This window comes from Rasamsonia emersonii, assembly GCF_000968595.1.
Source record: "Rasamsonia emersonii CBS 393.64 chromosome Unknown ctg1118621760098, whole genome shotgun sequence".
Classification (NCBI taxonomy): domain Eukaryota; kingdom Fungi; phylum Ascomycota; class Eurotiomycetes; order Eurotiales; family Trichocomaceae; genus Rasamsonia; species Rasamsonia emersonii.
The window spans coordinates 1-15,221 of NW_013563189.1; the positions used below are offsets into that span (position 1 = coordinate 1).

The 15,221-nt window shown below is 50.2% G+C and overlaps 4 protein-coding genes across 4 annotated transcripts; 2 read left to right on the forward strand and 2 right to left on the reverse strand.

The window, feature by feature from the left end:
- Positions 1-1,847: 1,847 nt before the first annotated feature.
- T310_4176 (Non-specific serine/threonine protein kinase) lies at positions 1,848-3,181 on the reverse strand (the record flags this gene model as incomplete). The annotated part of the gene is made up of 4 exons (XM_013472935.1): positions 1,848-2,570; positions 2,625-2,749; positions 2,822-2,914; positions 2,962-3,181. 4 exons carry the CDS (start codon positions 3,179-3,181, stop codon positions 1,848-1,850), a joined length of 1,161 nt encoding a protein of 386 aa, XP_013328389.1.
- A 2,516-nt stretch (positions 3,182-5,697) lies between these two features.
- On the forward strand, positions 5,698-9,509 carry T310_4177 (Rho guanyl nucleotide exchange factor; the record flags this gene model as incomplete). The annotated part of the gene is made up of 4 exons (XM_013472936.1): positions 5,698-8,374; positions 8,431-8,861; positions 8,930-9,361; positions 9,423-9,509. 4 exons carry the CDS (start codon positions 5,698-5,700, stop codon positions 9,507-9,509), a joined length of 3,627 nt encoding a protein of 1,208 aa, XP_013328390.1.
- Positions 9,510-11,447: 1,938 nt separating this feature from the next.
- T310_4178 (Septin) lies at positions 11,448-13,005 on the reverse strand (the record flags this gene model as incomplete). The annotated part of the gene is made up of 5 exons (XM_013472937.1): positions 11,448-11,697; positions 11,760-12,362; positions 12,424-12,505; positions 12,579-12,846; positions 12,985-13,005. 5 exons carry the CDS (start codon positions 13,003-13,005, stop codon positions 11,448-11,450), a joined length of 1,224 nt encoding a protein of 407 aa, XP_013328391.1.
- An 876-nt stretch (positions 13,006-13,881) lies between these two features.
- On the forward strand, positions 13,882-15,210 carry T310_4179 (Phosphatidylinositol 3,5-bisphosphate-binding protein; the record flags this gene model as incomplete). Its single annotated transcript, XM_013472938.1, has 4 exons — positions 13,882-13,926; positions 14,079-14,151; positions 14,247-14,626; positions 14,680-15,210. The coding sequence occupies 4 exons, from the start codon at positions 13,882-13,884 to the stop codon at positions 15,208-15,210; spliced, it is 1,029 nt and encodes a 342-aa protein (XP_013328392.1).
- Between the last annotated feature and the right edge of the window lie 11 nt (positions 15,211-15,221).

Consider the following 15,221-nt stretch of genomic DNA (forward strand, 5'->3'; position numbering starts at 1 on the left):
TATCTACCTGCGTAGCACTCTTGCCCTGACGACTATGCGAGAAGTGTTCTTGACTTCGACCTGGACGGCAACAGCACAACGTGACCATTCTGATATGATATGATGATGCGTCTATTTCTCTCCCGCCGAGTGATAAGAATTTCCCTCTGTCGCACGATATCATCTAGGAAAGAGAGGTTCTCTTCGACCCAAGGCGGTCGTTTCCTGTTTCCAATCTATCTATCCTCTGGTCTACAGTCAGTCTGTCAGCATCGGTCACAGTCAGCATCATTTAAACATGAACATGTCTGGATACGAAGACTTGATCATAGTATGATGATGACATTGACTCAGACTCAGAGATTTGGACTCAGACTTGGACTTGGGCTGTATGATCTGATCTGATCTGATCTGATCTGACACATTAATTATTACCTTATCTTCCTTCTTCCTTGTCTATCTACCTTGTCATCATCCTCATCCTCATTATCCGTCAGGTTTTATGACGGATGGATCCAACGCGAGCAGAGCATTAGGAAGGCGTTCTTGTATTATCCATATTATTATTTTACTCGTATGACTGGTTAACTACATAAAAAGGCGGGTTGGTTATGTAATCTAATCTTATTGCTATGGTATGCTATGGATTTTGTCTTGGGGGCTTTTTTTTTGTGTGTGTGTGTGTGTGTGTGTTGATTGATCGATTTCTTGTTTTGTTATTCGATCGGAATGAAATAAAGAAAGATTTAAATAAAGGATTTAAAAAGAAGGATATGGGAAGGTAAAAAAAAAAGAGGATAATGGAATCATATCGGGTCATATGTACATATCAGATCGAATCAATCAAAGCAAATCAAAGCAATGTCATGTTATGTCATGACTGATAGATAGATAGATATATTAGATATATTATTGTCGGAAGATTCCAGTGCGCTCAACATCCATCTGTTACCATGGAAGTTTCAGAACATCAATCAAAGAGCTTAAAGAAAGAAATAGGATGGATGTATTTTTAGAAGAACTTCTTTATGCAGGCATAAATTAAATTAAAAGATGGCTAGATTTAGCTACATTTATAGACTGCTAGAGATGATACCTACCTATTAATAATTATTATGGAACGTTGCAGCAACACGGATCTGATATATATCTACACAGATATATATCGACGCAAGCGATGAGTATGGCTGGACTATGCTTTTCCCTCTTTTTTTCTGGACTAGACCACTAGAACTCGAGTCCCTAATAGATAAATAAAATAAATATTTGAAAATAACATGGCTGGAAGTGAACAGTCACGATGATTGTATTTTAATTAATTAGTGGTTCTTCTGTTCCATTCTGACTCTCATTTACTCATTGATTAATATTCTCTTTCTCTCTCGAGAGAAAAGAGGTGAATATCCAACGAACAGTCCTGCATTATCCATGCATGCATGCATGTATGTATGTATGTATGTAGTATATACATTACATACTTGACCTTCCTGCCTGCCTGCTTTCCTGAGATATATAGATAGGTAATATAGGCCAGTATCAAACAAATCCATCAACATCATCCAGTTCCAACAACATCCCAATTCCACTTTTTTCTCCTTTTGTTTTCACCATGGTCATTTTTCGAGAGGGGAAAGGAAGAAGAAAGAAAAGACAACAGCTACAACCCATTCCTGTGCATTGAATGACAAGATATCCAACCAAAAAGGATCAATGATGAGCGATGAACGATGAAAAATACGACTCAACATGACTGAAAACACCGGCATAAAATGGGAATATTGTCAATATATATCCAGTATTATCAATCAGTAGATCACCAATCATTAAGGCAAGAAGATAAATGTAAATCAGGAAATGCGTTGACGCGACTAAAAATCACTGAAAAACGGCTCGTACTTCTCCTTCATCTCATCCGTGTAGATACTCAGCGTCCTCGGATCCGGAGGCGGAGGGTATTCTTCGAAATTGCCCGCGTCGGCCGGATGGTCTACCCGCGGAATGATGGGCCCCTTGACTCGACGGTGGTACAGGTCATCCCAGTTGATCCCGTCGAAGAAAGGATGCTCCTTGACTTTCCTGGCCCCGCCCATGATGTGCCCCAGCCGCGCCGCCTGGTTCGTCTGGCACAGCTGCGAGACAATATTCACGGCGGCCGGAGGCATGTTCGGCGGATACCGGATACGTCCCTCGACGATCTGCTCGTAGATCCGCATGGGGTTCTGGTCCCAAAACGGCGGCTGGCCGACCAGAAACTCGTAGATCAGGATCCCCAGCGCCCACCAATCCACCGCCAGCCCGTGGCCGCTGTTGTGTATCACCTCCGGAGCGAGGTACTCGGGTGTCCCGCAGAGCGTGTACGTCTCGCGATCGTTCACCTGCTTCGCAAAGCCAAAGTCGACCAGTTTGATGTGTCCATCTGCGTCGAGAAGGATGTTTTCGGGCTTGAGGTCGCGGTACGCGACGCCTTGAACATCGTGCAGATACTCGATCGTGAGCGTGATCTCGGCAGCATAAAATCTCGAGGTCGCCATGTTGAACCGTCGTGCACGTCGTAGAAAGCTAAATATCTCGCCCCCGGGGCAATACTCCAACTGCAATCGGTTAGAAAGCTGTCGCCAGGCAGGAAACTCTGTCTGTCTACATACCACCATGTACAGGCATTGGTCGTCCGAAAATGTTGTGACCAGAGTGGTTATGAATGGATGGCCGGCGACAGCCGCGAGGGTCTTACGCTCGTTGCGCACATGCTCGACTTGTTTGAGCTTGATAACTGTCAAGAAAGGAAGGACCCATTAATTCTTTTATGTCTCGACGGAGACAGCTTCTGAGTGAAGCTCCTTACTGTCAGCTTTGCGCAGGACTTTCAACGCATAGACTCGATTGTCATTTTGGCTGCCGTCTTTCAGGCGCGTGAGCCATACCCGGGCAAAGGTCCCTGCTGACATTAGTCGGGAAAGGAATTAACATCCCAAACGAACATACCGGTTCCCAGCGTCTTGATGAGCTCAAAATCATCGATTTTGAGGCTTCGAGAGGCGATTCCCAGCTGCCTTGTCTCCGGGTTTTCTGAGGCCTGGGACACGGGCACAGCGGAAGTTCCAAGGTCTCCCTCTTTCTCGTCGACCCTCGTCTGCGATTCGGAAGCGATCAACTGGCCGTGAACACCATCATGTGTCGTAGCTTGGACTGTTTCCGTAGCCATTGCGACAGCTAGAGGTCATGTCTCACCACGGGGAAACGGACGCCAGAAAAAAAGTTCGGACACTGGGGAAAGGGAAGCCAATTGCGTCTGCCAGAGAGCAAGCCCGGGATCAGAGGCACAGGCGAGGCCATTCAATTGACGTGACGGGCAGGCCAGCAAGGGGCGAGGCATACAGACCTGGCATGATGAGGGGCTGCGAGTCGGCCGTGACACTCGAGCTGTCTCAGCTAGCTTGGAGATCCCGTTGGGGCTCTGACGTACGTCGTATTAGCGGGGCCGCCCGACTACTGTCTTCTCCGCCTCCAGATCGCTCGAAACAGTCAACCAACATCGTCTCTGGGGCTTGATTGGGTCATGCTGCTGAGGGAGAGGGAGATACTCTCCGAAGTCATCCTTACGCCAGACCAGACACACAGAGAAGCATTAAGAGAAGCATTAAGGCAACCAAATGCAGAAATCATATCATTACGCTGTATGCTTGCAATAAGACAGAATCTATGCCATCACGCTGAGAAGCAGACTCCCGCGCCAGCCGAGAAAGGCCCGTTCTCTACCTAGTACACGGAGGAATTATCCTGAAGAAGTACCCCTGGCATCCACCACTCGCAGATTCCCTCTGCTTCCGTCTGATCTAGACTCCCACCCACGCGGTGCGGAGCGTTATCAGCATGAGTGTTGCTACGCCCAGTTTCGCAAGATAGATACGCCAAACAATCTTCAAGCGAGCTGATCAATCACCCTTAGCTGCGGGAGTTGAGAATGAGGCCGACAATCAGCCTAGACCCAGTCAGCGGCAGTTCTGCGGAGTGCATGCAGAAAGGACAGGGGTCCTACCCGTAGAGCCCAAGCACTTCGCCAAAAATCAGAATCAAGATCATTCCCACGTAAACGCGCGATTGTTGCATGTATGCCCGCACACCCTCAACCCGCCGTCAGCACCAGTCGTAGCATCAAAGAGGTCATCGGGAATCTTACTGCGTCTCCTACGATCCCGATCGCGTATCCGGCTGCCACACCAGCCAACCCGACCGAAAGGCCGGCTGCGAGATGCATGAAACCCCTAAATCAACCGAGAATAAATATCCACCATCGTCTCGAGATTCAGGCCCTTGGACACATACGTATACAGGCTCAGATGCGCGCTGGGAGGCGGCTGCACGGCTCCAGCGATGAGCACCGCAATGACGAGACCGTAGACCGCAATAATACCAGACATAACCACCGGGATCAACGACTGCCGCCAGTCAGCATGCCTTCTGTGCTCTGCAGCAGGTCCTCATGCCTTCATGATCAAGTCAGGCCGGAATGTGCCCACTCCCGCAATTCCAATCCCGGACTTGGCTGTCCCATACGCTGCGCCCATTGCTGTGCTTCGTGAGTGGTTAAGTCCTAGTGCGCGGGGACGGTGGAAGCCTCGACATACACCCGAAGATCATCTTCGAGCGTGTTAGCACCATTGCGTCTCGCAGGCTGGCGTCGATCAGGGACTTACTGCAGCGGCAATCCCCGCCTGTCGTATCAAGTCAGTGGCAGCTCGCAGAGGATAAGACGCTGTGGAGGGAACCTACAAAGGAGAAGAAGGGGGCGAACTTGGGTGAATACTCGCTGTCCGCCATGGTGGAAGAACCGTTCGTTCGACAGAAATGGACCGTAGAGACTGCACTGCGGTGCTCTTACTGTGTCTGACGTGTGCTGAGAACGAGGTCGAAGAGGTCGACTGCCGCTGGACAGGCTGGCCACGGCACAAAGGGGGGTGTCGAACCGCGGCACTTCATCCACAGGCCGATTTGACGGGCGTGGGCCAGGACAGCAGTAGTAAAATCGCGAGAGAAAACAGAAGATACAGCAGCAGGACGGCGGTGATGCCACTGCCTGGGAGCGGAAGCCGTTGGGCCCGGAAACTTCCAAGTTGCTCGCCCGGGCCGCCGTACGGGGCTAGCCCAGCCTGCGCCAACACAAGTTCCAACCCCGTGCGTGCTTTTCCATCACGGACCACCTGCTACGAATCACCTCGCCCTCACCTCACCTCGCCCACGCTCCAATCCTCCCCAAACATCCCGTTCCTCATCCGCCCACCTCGTGCTCGCCTGACTTGCGCCTGCTCGCTCCATTGAGCCTGCTCGACCGCCTCTGAAGGATGCTGAGGGTATGACTGCAGGCGCCCTGTTCTGCGGTTGCGCCCACGGCTCCTTGCGCCCATCATCGGTCGTTCGATCTCGAGGCCGCCTCTCTCCTCTGCCGTCCTCCTCGAGCCCTCAGCCCGCGTCTGAGGCATGATTCTGCGCTGAAATCGCCCTTGTGCTAGGGTCCCTGTTGCCATCCATCCTTCCTCCCGCTCTCGACCCTCGTTCTTCGCTCCTCCCGGTCTCGATTCATCCGGGCTCTTATCAAGAGTCCTGCATGTGACCCCTCTCCGCGACCCATTCGATCCGTTTTGCTATCCTACGTGCCCTCGATATCGCCAGCTTGATCGTTGCTGATAGTGATACTGCTGTCTCGGAAGACTTCGGTGCGACATGGCTGATCTGGGCTCCCAGCAGGGTCGGAACTACCGGCCCATGCCCAACCCATATACATCCTCCTCCTCTTCCTCCCACCAGCGTGATGCTGCCTTTTCCGAGATCTTTGGCGGAGCTCCGCCCCCGGGTCGGTCGCAGACAATGACATCGCAAACCCCTCAGTTCAACCATGATCGGGCGCACACGATGAGTTCCAATGTCCCTCCCCCCCAGATGCAGAGGGGCCCGGCACCGCCAGTCCGACAGATGCAAAGTGACTACAGATCAACCGCTGCCAATGGCTACGGACAACCAAATGGACCCGCGTCGTCATCTCAGGCTTCTCCACGACCTTATCCTGGACGCTCGCAGTATCCGCAGCCACAGCGGTTGGATGCCAGACCCGGCCCCGTACCCCAGTATCCAACCCCCCAACCGCAAAGCCGTCCGGGTCCTCCTCCAGCCTTGAATTCCGACGCCTACCGATCGCGTTCGATGGCAAGAATGGGCGGACCACCGTCGTACCAGCCGCCCCCAAGCACGGCCAATGTTTTCCGGCAACAGCCGTATCAGTCCTCTGTGGCGAGAACTCCTCAAGGGCGACCTGTTCCGGAAAGGCACAGCAATGAACGCGCCATGTCGCTCAGCTCCTACTCGACCGATCGTGATTATGCTCAGACTACCATGACCGGCAGAGTGATCCCCAACCGACGGCCCCCGTCCGGCCCCGAGCTAGCACACCAACAGCAGCAGCAGCAGCAGCAGCAGCAGCAACCGGCAGGGGAGGCTGAAAGCAACCACGATGGGGCTTTCCGGGCGCGGCGTCCGAGTGAAGCGTCGGTGACATCTCGCACCATGTCCATGGCGTCAACCATCGCTGGGGATCGAACTATGAGCATGCAGAGCAAACCAGTCCAGAAATCGAGCAGTCAATCGACCAATTCAACTGCAACGACGGCAGCTCCGCCTCATCGCAGTAGAAAACCCCTGGTCTACCCGGCCTTGCTCTCCCGTGTTGCAGATGTTTTTCGAGAGAGGATTCCACTGGGGGAGCGACAGAAAAACGGCCTGTCGTACCAAAATGCATTTTCAGGTGCTGAGGCGGTGGATTTGATCGCCTACATCATCAAAACGAACGATCGAAACCTCGCTCTTCTTCTGGGACGTGCTCTTGATGCCCAAAAATTCTTCCATGATGTGACGTACGACCATCGTCTCCGAGATTCGCACGTGGAGATCTATCAGTTCAAAGAAACCCTGACAGAAGAGGCCCCGAGCTCCGAAGTCAACGGTGTCTTCACGCTATTGACCGAGTGCTACTCTCCTACGTGCACGCGCGACAATCTCTGCTATTCCATTGCTTGTCCCAGGAGACTTGAACAGCAGGCCCGGTTGAACTTGAAGCCTCAGTCCGGTCTGCGATCCTCTTCCTCCAAGGGTAGTCTCCATGGTGATGATGAAAACGAGAATCAGAGGCTCTGGATCAACATGGTCCCCAAGGAAGTCGCGGACAGCATCGATGACCGAGAGAAGAAACGCCAGGAAATTATTTTCGAGATCATGTATACTGAGCGTGATTTCGTGAAGGATCTCGAATATTTGCGAGATTTCTGGATGAGGCCTCTACGCTCGGCCGGCAACACCAATCTCTCCCCGATCCCGGAGCATCGGCGAGAGAAATTCATTCGAACCGTGTTTGGTAACTGCCTGGAAGTCTTGAAAGTCAATTCGGGCCTCTGCGAAGCTCTGAATGCCAGGCAGAAAGAAAGTCACGTTGTCCGGACGATTGGTGACATCTTCCTTCAACATGTCCCCAAGTTCGACCCATTCATCAAATACGGCGCGAATCAGCTGTACGGCAAGTACGAATTCGAAAAGGAGAAGGCTTCGAACCCAGCATTTGCTCGATTCGTGGAAGAGACAGAGCGTCTCAAGGAGTCTCGTAAACTGGAATTGAACGGTTACTTGACCAAGCCAACGACGCGCTTGGCCAGATACCCTCTCCTTCTCGAACAAGTCCTCAAGTACACCGCCGACGATAACCCGGACAAGCAAGACATCCCCAAGGCAATCGGGTTGATCAAAGATTTCCTGCAGAGAGTCAACACCGAAAGTGGGAAGGCGGAAAACCACTTCAATCTCGTCCAACTCAACGCCGCGTTGAAATTCGCGCCAGGTGACTACGTTGATCTGAAATTGACCGAGGAGAATCGTCAGATGCTCACCAAGATGGCTTTCAAGAAAACCCCAACTGACAGTTCGGAAGTTACGGTGTATCTTTTCGATCACGCCGTTCTGTTAGTCCGCATTAAGGTGGTTAACAAACGAGAGGAGTACCGAGTTTACAGGAAGCCTATTCCTCTCGAGCTTCTCGTCATTACACAGATGGATGAAGTCATTCCAAAGTTGGGAATCTCGAAAAGACCGTCATCGAGTCTGATCCCAGGAAATAAGACTACCAACAATCCTCCAACTCCAAAAGATGGGCTACCGATTACTTTCAGGCATCTTGGCAAGGGAGGTTACGATCAGACCCTCTACGCTACATCCCCCCAACAGCGAAAGAAATTTATCGAGATGGTGGAGGAGCAGCAAAGGAAGCTCAGAGAGCGGAACAGTAACTTTTACTCCAAGACGGTTCTTTGTGAGAATTTCTTCACCACGGTTAATCGAGTCAATTGCTTGGTGCCTATCGGTGAGTTTCGGGAGACAGAAGTATTTTTTTTCTGGATTTCGCTAACTTGGCTTTAGATGGTGGTCGAAAACTGGTCATTGGCACGGATAATGGCATATATGTGGCGGATCGCTGGCCGAAAGATAAAAATGCTAAACCACGGAGAGTGCTCGACGCGAGTGGGGTTACTCAGATTGATACTCTAGAGGAGTATCAGCTGCTTCTGGTTTTATCTAACAAGACACTCAGTTCGTATCCAATGGAGGCCCTAGAAGCAACTGATGGCCAAAACTCCCTGGCTCGTCGGCCAAAGAAGATCCAGGGACACGCGAACTTTTTCAAAGCTGGCATTGGGCTTGGACGACATTTGGTATGCTCCGTCAAGACTTCTGCTCTCTCGACTACTATCAAGGTGTTCGAGCCTATGGACAATCTCGCCAAGGGAAAGAAGAAGCCGGCCATCAGCAAGATGTTCCAGGGAGGCCAGGATACTTTGAAACCCTTCAAGGTTGGTTCAGTTTCGTTCTTCGGCTTGGACATTAGGACATGCTTGCTAACATACCTCCGCACCGCCAGGAATATTACATCCCGGCAGAATCATCATCTGTTCACTTCCTTCGTTCGACGCTGTGCGTTGGCTGTGCTCGAGGCTTTGAGGTTGTCAGTCTTGAAACGACCGAAAGTCAATCGCTTCTGGATCAGGCCGATACTTCGCTTGATTTTGTCGCACGGAAAGAGAATGTCAAGCCAATCCACATTGAACGAATGAACGGAGAATTCCTTCTCAACTACAGCGATTTCTCCTTCTTTGTCAACCGCAACGGATGGCGGGCCCGGCCTGACTGGAAGATTTCGTGGGAAGGCAACCCCAATGCCTTTGCACTGTCCTATCCGTATATACTTGCCTTTGAACCGAACTTCATCGAGATCAGGCACGTTGAGACGAGTGAGCTGATTCACATCATGACGGGTAAGAATATTCGCATGTTGCATTCATCAACGAGAGAGGTATGTGATCAGCCCGAATCTTTGGCCAGAATTCCATTTATTTCTGACTGTTTACGTGCAGATTCTGTATGCCTACGAAGACGAAGCTGGTGAAGATGTAGTAGCGAGTCTGGACTTCTGGAACAAACCACGTTCTAATGATAATTAGAAAAAGAAGGATTTGGCAAGCTGTGTGAGATACCTGAAATTTGTTCTTATACTTTTTTTTCTTTTTTTTTCCCTCTCTCCGTAGATAAAGTCCCTATTCTGTTTGTTACTGGATTGGATTTTGTTTTTTTGTTTTTCTTCTTTTCCACAAATCTTGCATCGCGAATACCATCCTGTTTTCATCTCTTCTCGCGCGGCGACAAGTTCTGTTTTCAATCCATTGTTTTTTGTGCCTTTTCCTCCCCCACCCCTTCTCCATTTAATAAGTATTTTTCCCCCTTTCGTGTTCCATTTTCCCATTTTTCCTTGTCACTCCAAGCGCCGTGCATTGTTTGTTTTTTCTAAAAAATTTTTTTTGTTGTTTATTATGTACACTGAAGTGCAAATGGCATTTGTTTGTTTTTTTGTTTTGATTTGATTTTTTTTCCCTCAACCCTTTTTTCTGTTATTGTATTCTTCTCTTTTCCCTCTGCCCTGCTCCTCTGTATCTCTGTATTGTGTGCTCTGACAGATTTCTCTCTCTCTCACATCTATCCTCTATGGATAAAAAGAGAGAGAAAAGAGAGAAACCATCCATCCATATCCATATCCATGTCCATGATATCATATCATTATCATATCATATCATATTATACCACTGCAGTCAGTAAAGCTAAAGCTTCCTCTTCCTTCCTAGTATCGATACTTACTTCTCTTCTTTCCGTTCCGTCCTTGTTGTTTGTGATCCTCTCTCTCTCGAGCCCGCGCGCCCTCTCCCTCTCCCTCTCCTCCGTCCGTCTATCTACCTACCTTGCCTACCAACCTATATCTATCGATCTATCTATCGATTTATCCCTCTGTATTGTGCTGTGTAAGAAAGACCTTGATATTGAACAATCGAACAATTACAAAATGGGTACTACTATCATTCCGAAATATTGTTAAATTACTGAGAAGTGTTTCCTTCTTGTGGGACCATGGAGCACACACATACAGACAGACAGCTAGAGCAAACCAAACCAAACCAAGAAAACAAAAACCAAGGTATAAAATTAAGATTCTTAGTAATTAGTAGCAGGAGTAGCCTTTTGAAGTCTCACTCCTACTGTACATTAATTATTACAATCCCATTCTTTTCAAAACTTCACGACTTCAGCAAAGTGATTATAAAATTTGAAAAGTGCTGCAAATGGATGATGAACTGGAAATGCTAGAGTAAAAAAAAGGAAATTTGACAACAAAATGCTGCCAAATGACCCGTTAGAAGGACTCGCCCCAGTGACATTACTTGACCTGCATTCGAGGCTAGAGGACTAAATACTGAGATACTTTTTCTTCCCTCGCCCTTGGCTGTCCGACGTTAAGAAGGAAGACATCACACAAGTTTTTTTGCCACAACAGAATAAAGACAAGAACAGAAGGAAAAGGGAATCTTTGCACTGCTAAGCTGAGGAGAGAGAAAATCTTGATACCGAAGGAAAGCTGAGGGAGCGGACCAAGTGAGAAGGCAAATAAGAAAGGAAAAGTAATGGTAGGGAGATGCCGGGAGAAATATTCTTCGGAGGTGACGGTTAAGTCATTAAAAAGGTGTTATTTCCAACCCGGATATTATCACCCAGGTGCTCAAAAACAAGATCTCTGAGAAAAAAAAGAAAAAAAAAGAACAAGGCACAAGACATTCAAGAAGAGAATAGGAAAAGTCACTAGAGAACGTCAAAAAGTGGAAACACAGGTGGGTCGCGTTGTCTGCGCTACCGGTTGGATATCGATAGGCTAGACCTCTGTATCCTCCCTTTCTTGTTAACGCTGGCCAGCGCTGTATCCGCTCCACCCACTCCCGAGCTGCTCTCCGGGTCCCAGAATCATAGACAAGAGTGAGTGCATCACACCAGCATTAGTAGCATAAAAACCGGCATGACATCTTTCACTCCCCACATCCATTCGTCCACAGGGGTATATTCTAAGACTCTCCGTTGACCGACTCGCTGCTGTTGGCAGCAAGGTGGGCGCTTGCCTCGCGCTGCATGCGCGCCTCGATTTCTCGAAGCTGGCTTTCGCGAGCCAGCAGCTCCTGGCGCTTCTCGTTGATCTCGCGCTGCACCTTGAGCTCGATTTCGCGAAGCTTTTCCTCCTCGCGGCGAAGCTGCTCCTCCTTCAAGCGGACCGACTGAGTAGCCAGATCCTCGGGGTTCATAGAAGAGTCTTGGTTGCTGTTGCATGTGATTAGCTCAAGCACGCACATGATACTTGAGGAAAACAAGAGGATACGTACGCTGGCACACCATCCACGCTCTTGCTGAGCTTCTCGGTACGGTAGTTTTCGTAGAGGAAGTCGTGAGTGATCTCCTTGAGGTCGGCAAGATGGCTGTGGAGAAGAGCGCTGCGGATGGCCAGGAAGTCGGAGTGACGGGGATTCTCGACCTCCACCACACCCCACGGGTACTGTCTCGCCCGAACCTTCTTACCACCGATTTCCAAAATGTCCTCAGAACCCACAATCGCGAACGGCATCAGACTACGGAGTTCGGCGTTCTCCTCGACAGTGTCCTCATCATCCTCTTCGATGTCGTAGGGGAAGTTGTAGATGGGGATGCGGTAGTGCTCAATGTCCTCCATGATCAGTTTCTTGGACTCTGCCAGCTCGGCGGGAGTGAGAGAATCGGCCTTTCCGATGACGGGAATCACGTTAACACGAGGGGACAGCCGCTTCATCAATTCAATGTCCAGCTCCCGCAAACCATGGCCGGTCGGGGTGATGAAGTAGAGGAGAGCATGGACTCGGTTGTCCCTGAAGCGGGGGTTACGCTTAATTCGCGACTCTTCAGCGAGAATATCGTCGTATTGGCGCTCGAGGTATCCGACAATCTCCGAAAAGCTGGCGAGATATTAGCCATAACGCATTCTTCTTTCGACGCGAATCCTGGCCACTGGCGTACCTCGCCTCGTTGTCGATCTGGTCACCAAATCCGGGGGTATCGACAATGGTAAGAGAAATCCGGGTTCCCTCCTCGTCAAGTTCTAGATCTGCAGGTAGCAATGAGTTCCTAAGAAAGAAGTGGAATTCTTTTAGCCTGTACGGCCCAAGACCTACCAACTGTGACTGGCTTGATCCGAACACCCTCCTCAACGTGAGCGTTCGCAGCATCGTCTGCATCCTTGTGGTCCAGGACCTTCTTCCCACAGAGAGTGTTGACAAAGGTCGTGCGTCCTGTGATAACGCCAAGCGAAAAGCAGTGGTCAACTGACAAGTCTCCAATGGCCTGCAGGGTAGTGGATTCCTTCAACTTACCAGTTCCACTGGCTCCGCAGACCATCAAACAGAACTGGATACCCTTCTTGACATTTTTCTTGCGACGAATCTATAAATAAAGGACAAGCAGTTAGAGTCAGCAAGGAGCAAAATTGCAGGGGGGGAACGTTGACAAGGTATGTCCGGCAGGGAGTGAAATCTCGGGTTGTCTGGCAAGAGGAAAGAATGACATAGAAGTGAAACATACCGCAGTCAGAGGGGACGACATGGTGGGCAAAAGGTGAGCGTCGAAACGGACAAGAAGGATTGGAAACGAGAAAACGACAATAAGGGCCCAAACGAAGAGGAAAGGGAGAGGGAGCTAGGACGGGCAGCGACGTGAAGCTCTGAAGAAAAGACGTGCTGGCGACAGGGCGCTCTCCTGAACGGGGACAAGGAGGGTCGGCGTGGTTCACTTCAGCATTTAGGGGGGGGGAAGGAGCCGTCGCGCGCCTTACTCTAGCTAGTCGCGGCTGCTTGCCTGCGCTTACCCCTTTCCATGGAGGTCCAGAGGGGAAGGCACGGAGCAGCCCGCTCTGGCCAATCACGTGCAGCATGCAGCTAACTCCCGCAACAATGTCTGAGTTTAACTGCTCAGTGAACTATGCCAGCACCGAGATGCTGCTGCGTGGTTAGCTGTTTAGTTAGTTGATGAGTCCAAGTCGCGCAGCTATCTTACAGGACACGAGAAAAAGAAGAAATTTTGTGGTGGAACCACAAGGCAATCTAGTTGGTAAATAGCTGTCTGCTGTTGGAGAGAGATATCTCAGGTACTAGACCTAGCTTAGTAGCTGATTGCCTTATTTTTCATATCTAAACCTGTCTAGATAATTGCAAGGAATAGCCAAGTAACCAGTATCGCTGAAGACCACGTTTCTATAGCTGCTGCTGTAGAGCCAATGGGATGTGAGCGTCCATGAGTGCAGGCAGGCGAACAGCTTATTTGGGGTCTTTCCGGCGGGAGTTCACTTCGCCCTCCGCATATTTCCGCTACCACAGGAAGGGAGCGATCTCGACCTCACTGCCCCCAGCTCAACACTGATGAATACACGGCAGGTGATTGATGACTCGGCAGGGCCGGTCTCTCTATCAGCTGCCTTCAACAATGACAGCAGCTGCTTCTCTGTCGGGCTGGATACCGGCTTCTGCGGTAAGACGCCTTTACCGCCCTGCTTGAAATCATCTCAGGAACAGGAAACTGATGGCAACCGGGTATGGACAGTTTTCAACGCGGACCCATGTGAGCTGAAGGTGTCTCGAGGTGTGCAGATACCTAGAGTGATACTTCGTTATGGGTTCTAGAGAGGAGACGCTAACTGTCTGGGTGACCGTCCTTCAGACTTCAACGCTGGCATCGGCGTGGCGGAGATGCTGGGTCAGTCCAACTATTTGGCGATAGTGGGAGGAGGAAAGCAACCAAAGTTCCCCCAGAACAAAGTACACGCTTTCCTATTCCGTGAATATCTCTAGTCGTGGCTGACGCCCGTGTGCAGCTGGTCATCTGGGATGACGTGAAGCAGAAAGCGGTTATCTCTCTCGAGTTTCGAACCTCCGTACTCCGAGTACGCCTCTCGAAATCGCGAATCGTCGTCGCTCTCCTCAACAGTATCCACGTTTTTGCCTTCTCGACCCCTCCTCAGAAACTGTTTGTGTTTGAGACGACAGATAATCCGCTGGGTCTGGTCTGCCTAGGCAAGAAGTTGCTGGCCTTTCCTGGTCGATCTCCAGGACAGGTCCAGCAGGTAGAACTAGAAACGGGAAATGTCAGCATTATACCAGCACATACCTCTCCTTTGAGAGCAATGGCCCTGAGTCCAGACGGGGAAGTGCTAGTTACAGCAAGTGAAGCTGTAAGCATGCTAGTCTGCTGTGAACTGTAGATCAATCTTTAACGGCAGTACAGGGCACCTTGATCCGAGTATTTTCTACAAGCAATTGCGCCAAAATTGCCGAGTTGCGACGAGGCGTGGATCACGCAATGATATTTTCTCTTGCTATCTCACCATCCAGCACACTGCTAGCGGTCACCTCCGACAAATCTACCCTGCATATCTTTGACCTTCCCCACCCACGAGCTCTTTCGCGACGGAGCCAGTCGCCATCATCGCCATCAGAGGAAGGAAGCAATCAAAAATGGGGCATATTGGGAAAGATCCCTTTGCTTCCCCGGGTATTCTCCGACGTATATTCTTTTGCAAGTGTGCATTTCGAAATTGGCGACGACTTCTCATCAGGGGCGCCGTACATCCCACCTCTAGGGACGTCATTTGGACGGCCATCAAAAGGTGTGATCGGCTGGACAAATGATCAGACGATCTTGGTCATTAGTGCTGGGCGTGAAGGTCGGTGGGAGAAGTTTGTCCTTCGTGAAGGTGAGGACGGTAGGCGCTACTGTGTCAGAGAGGGTTGGAAACGTTATCTAGGAGGTGGTTGAGCAGATATTTC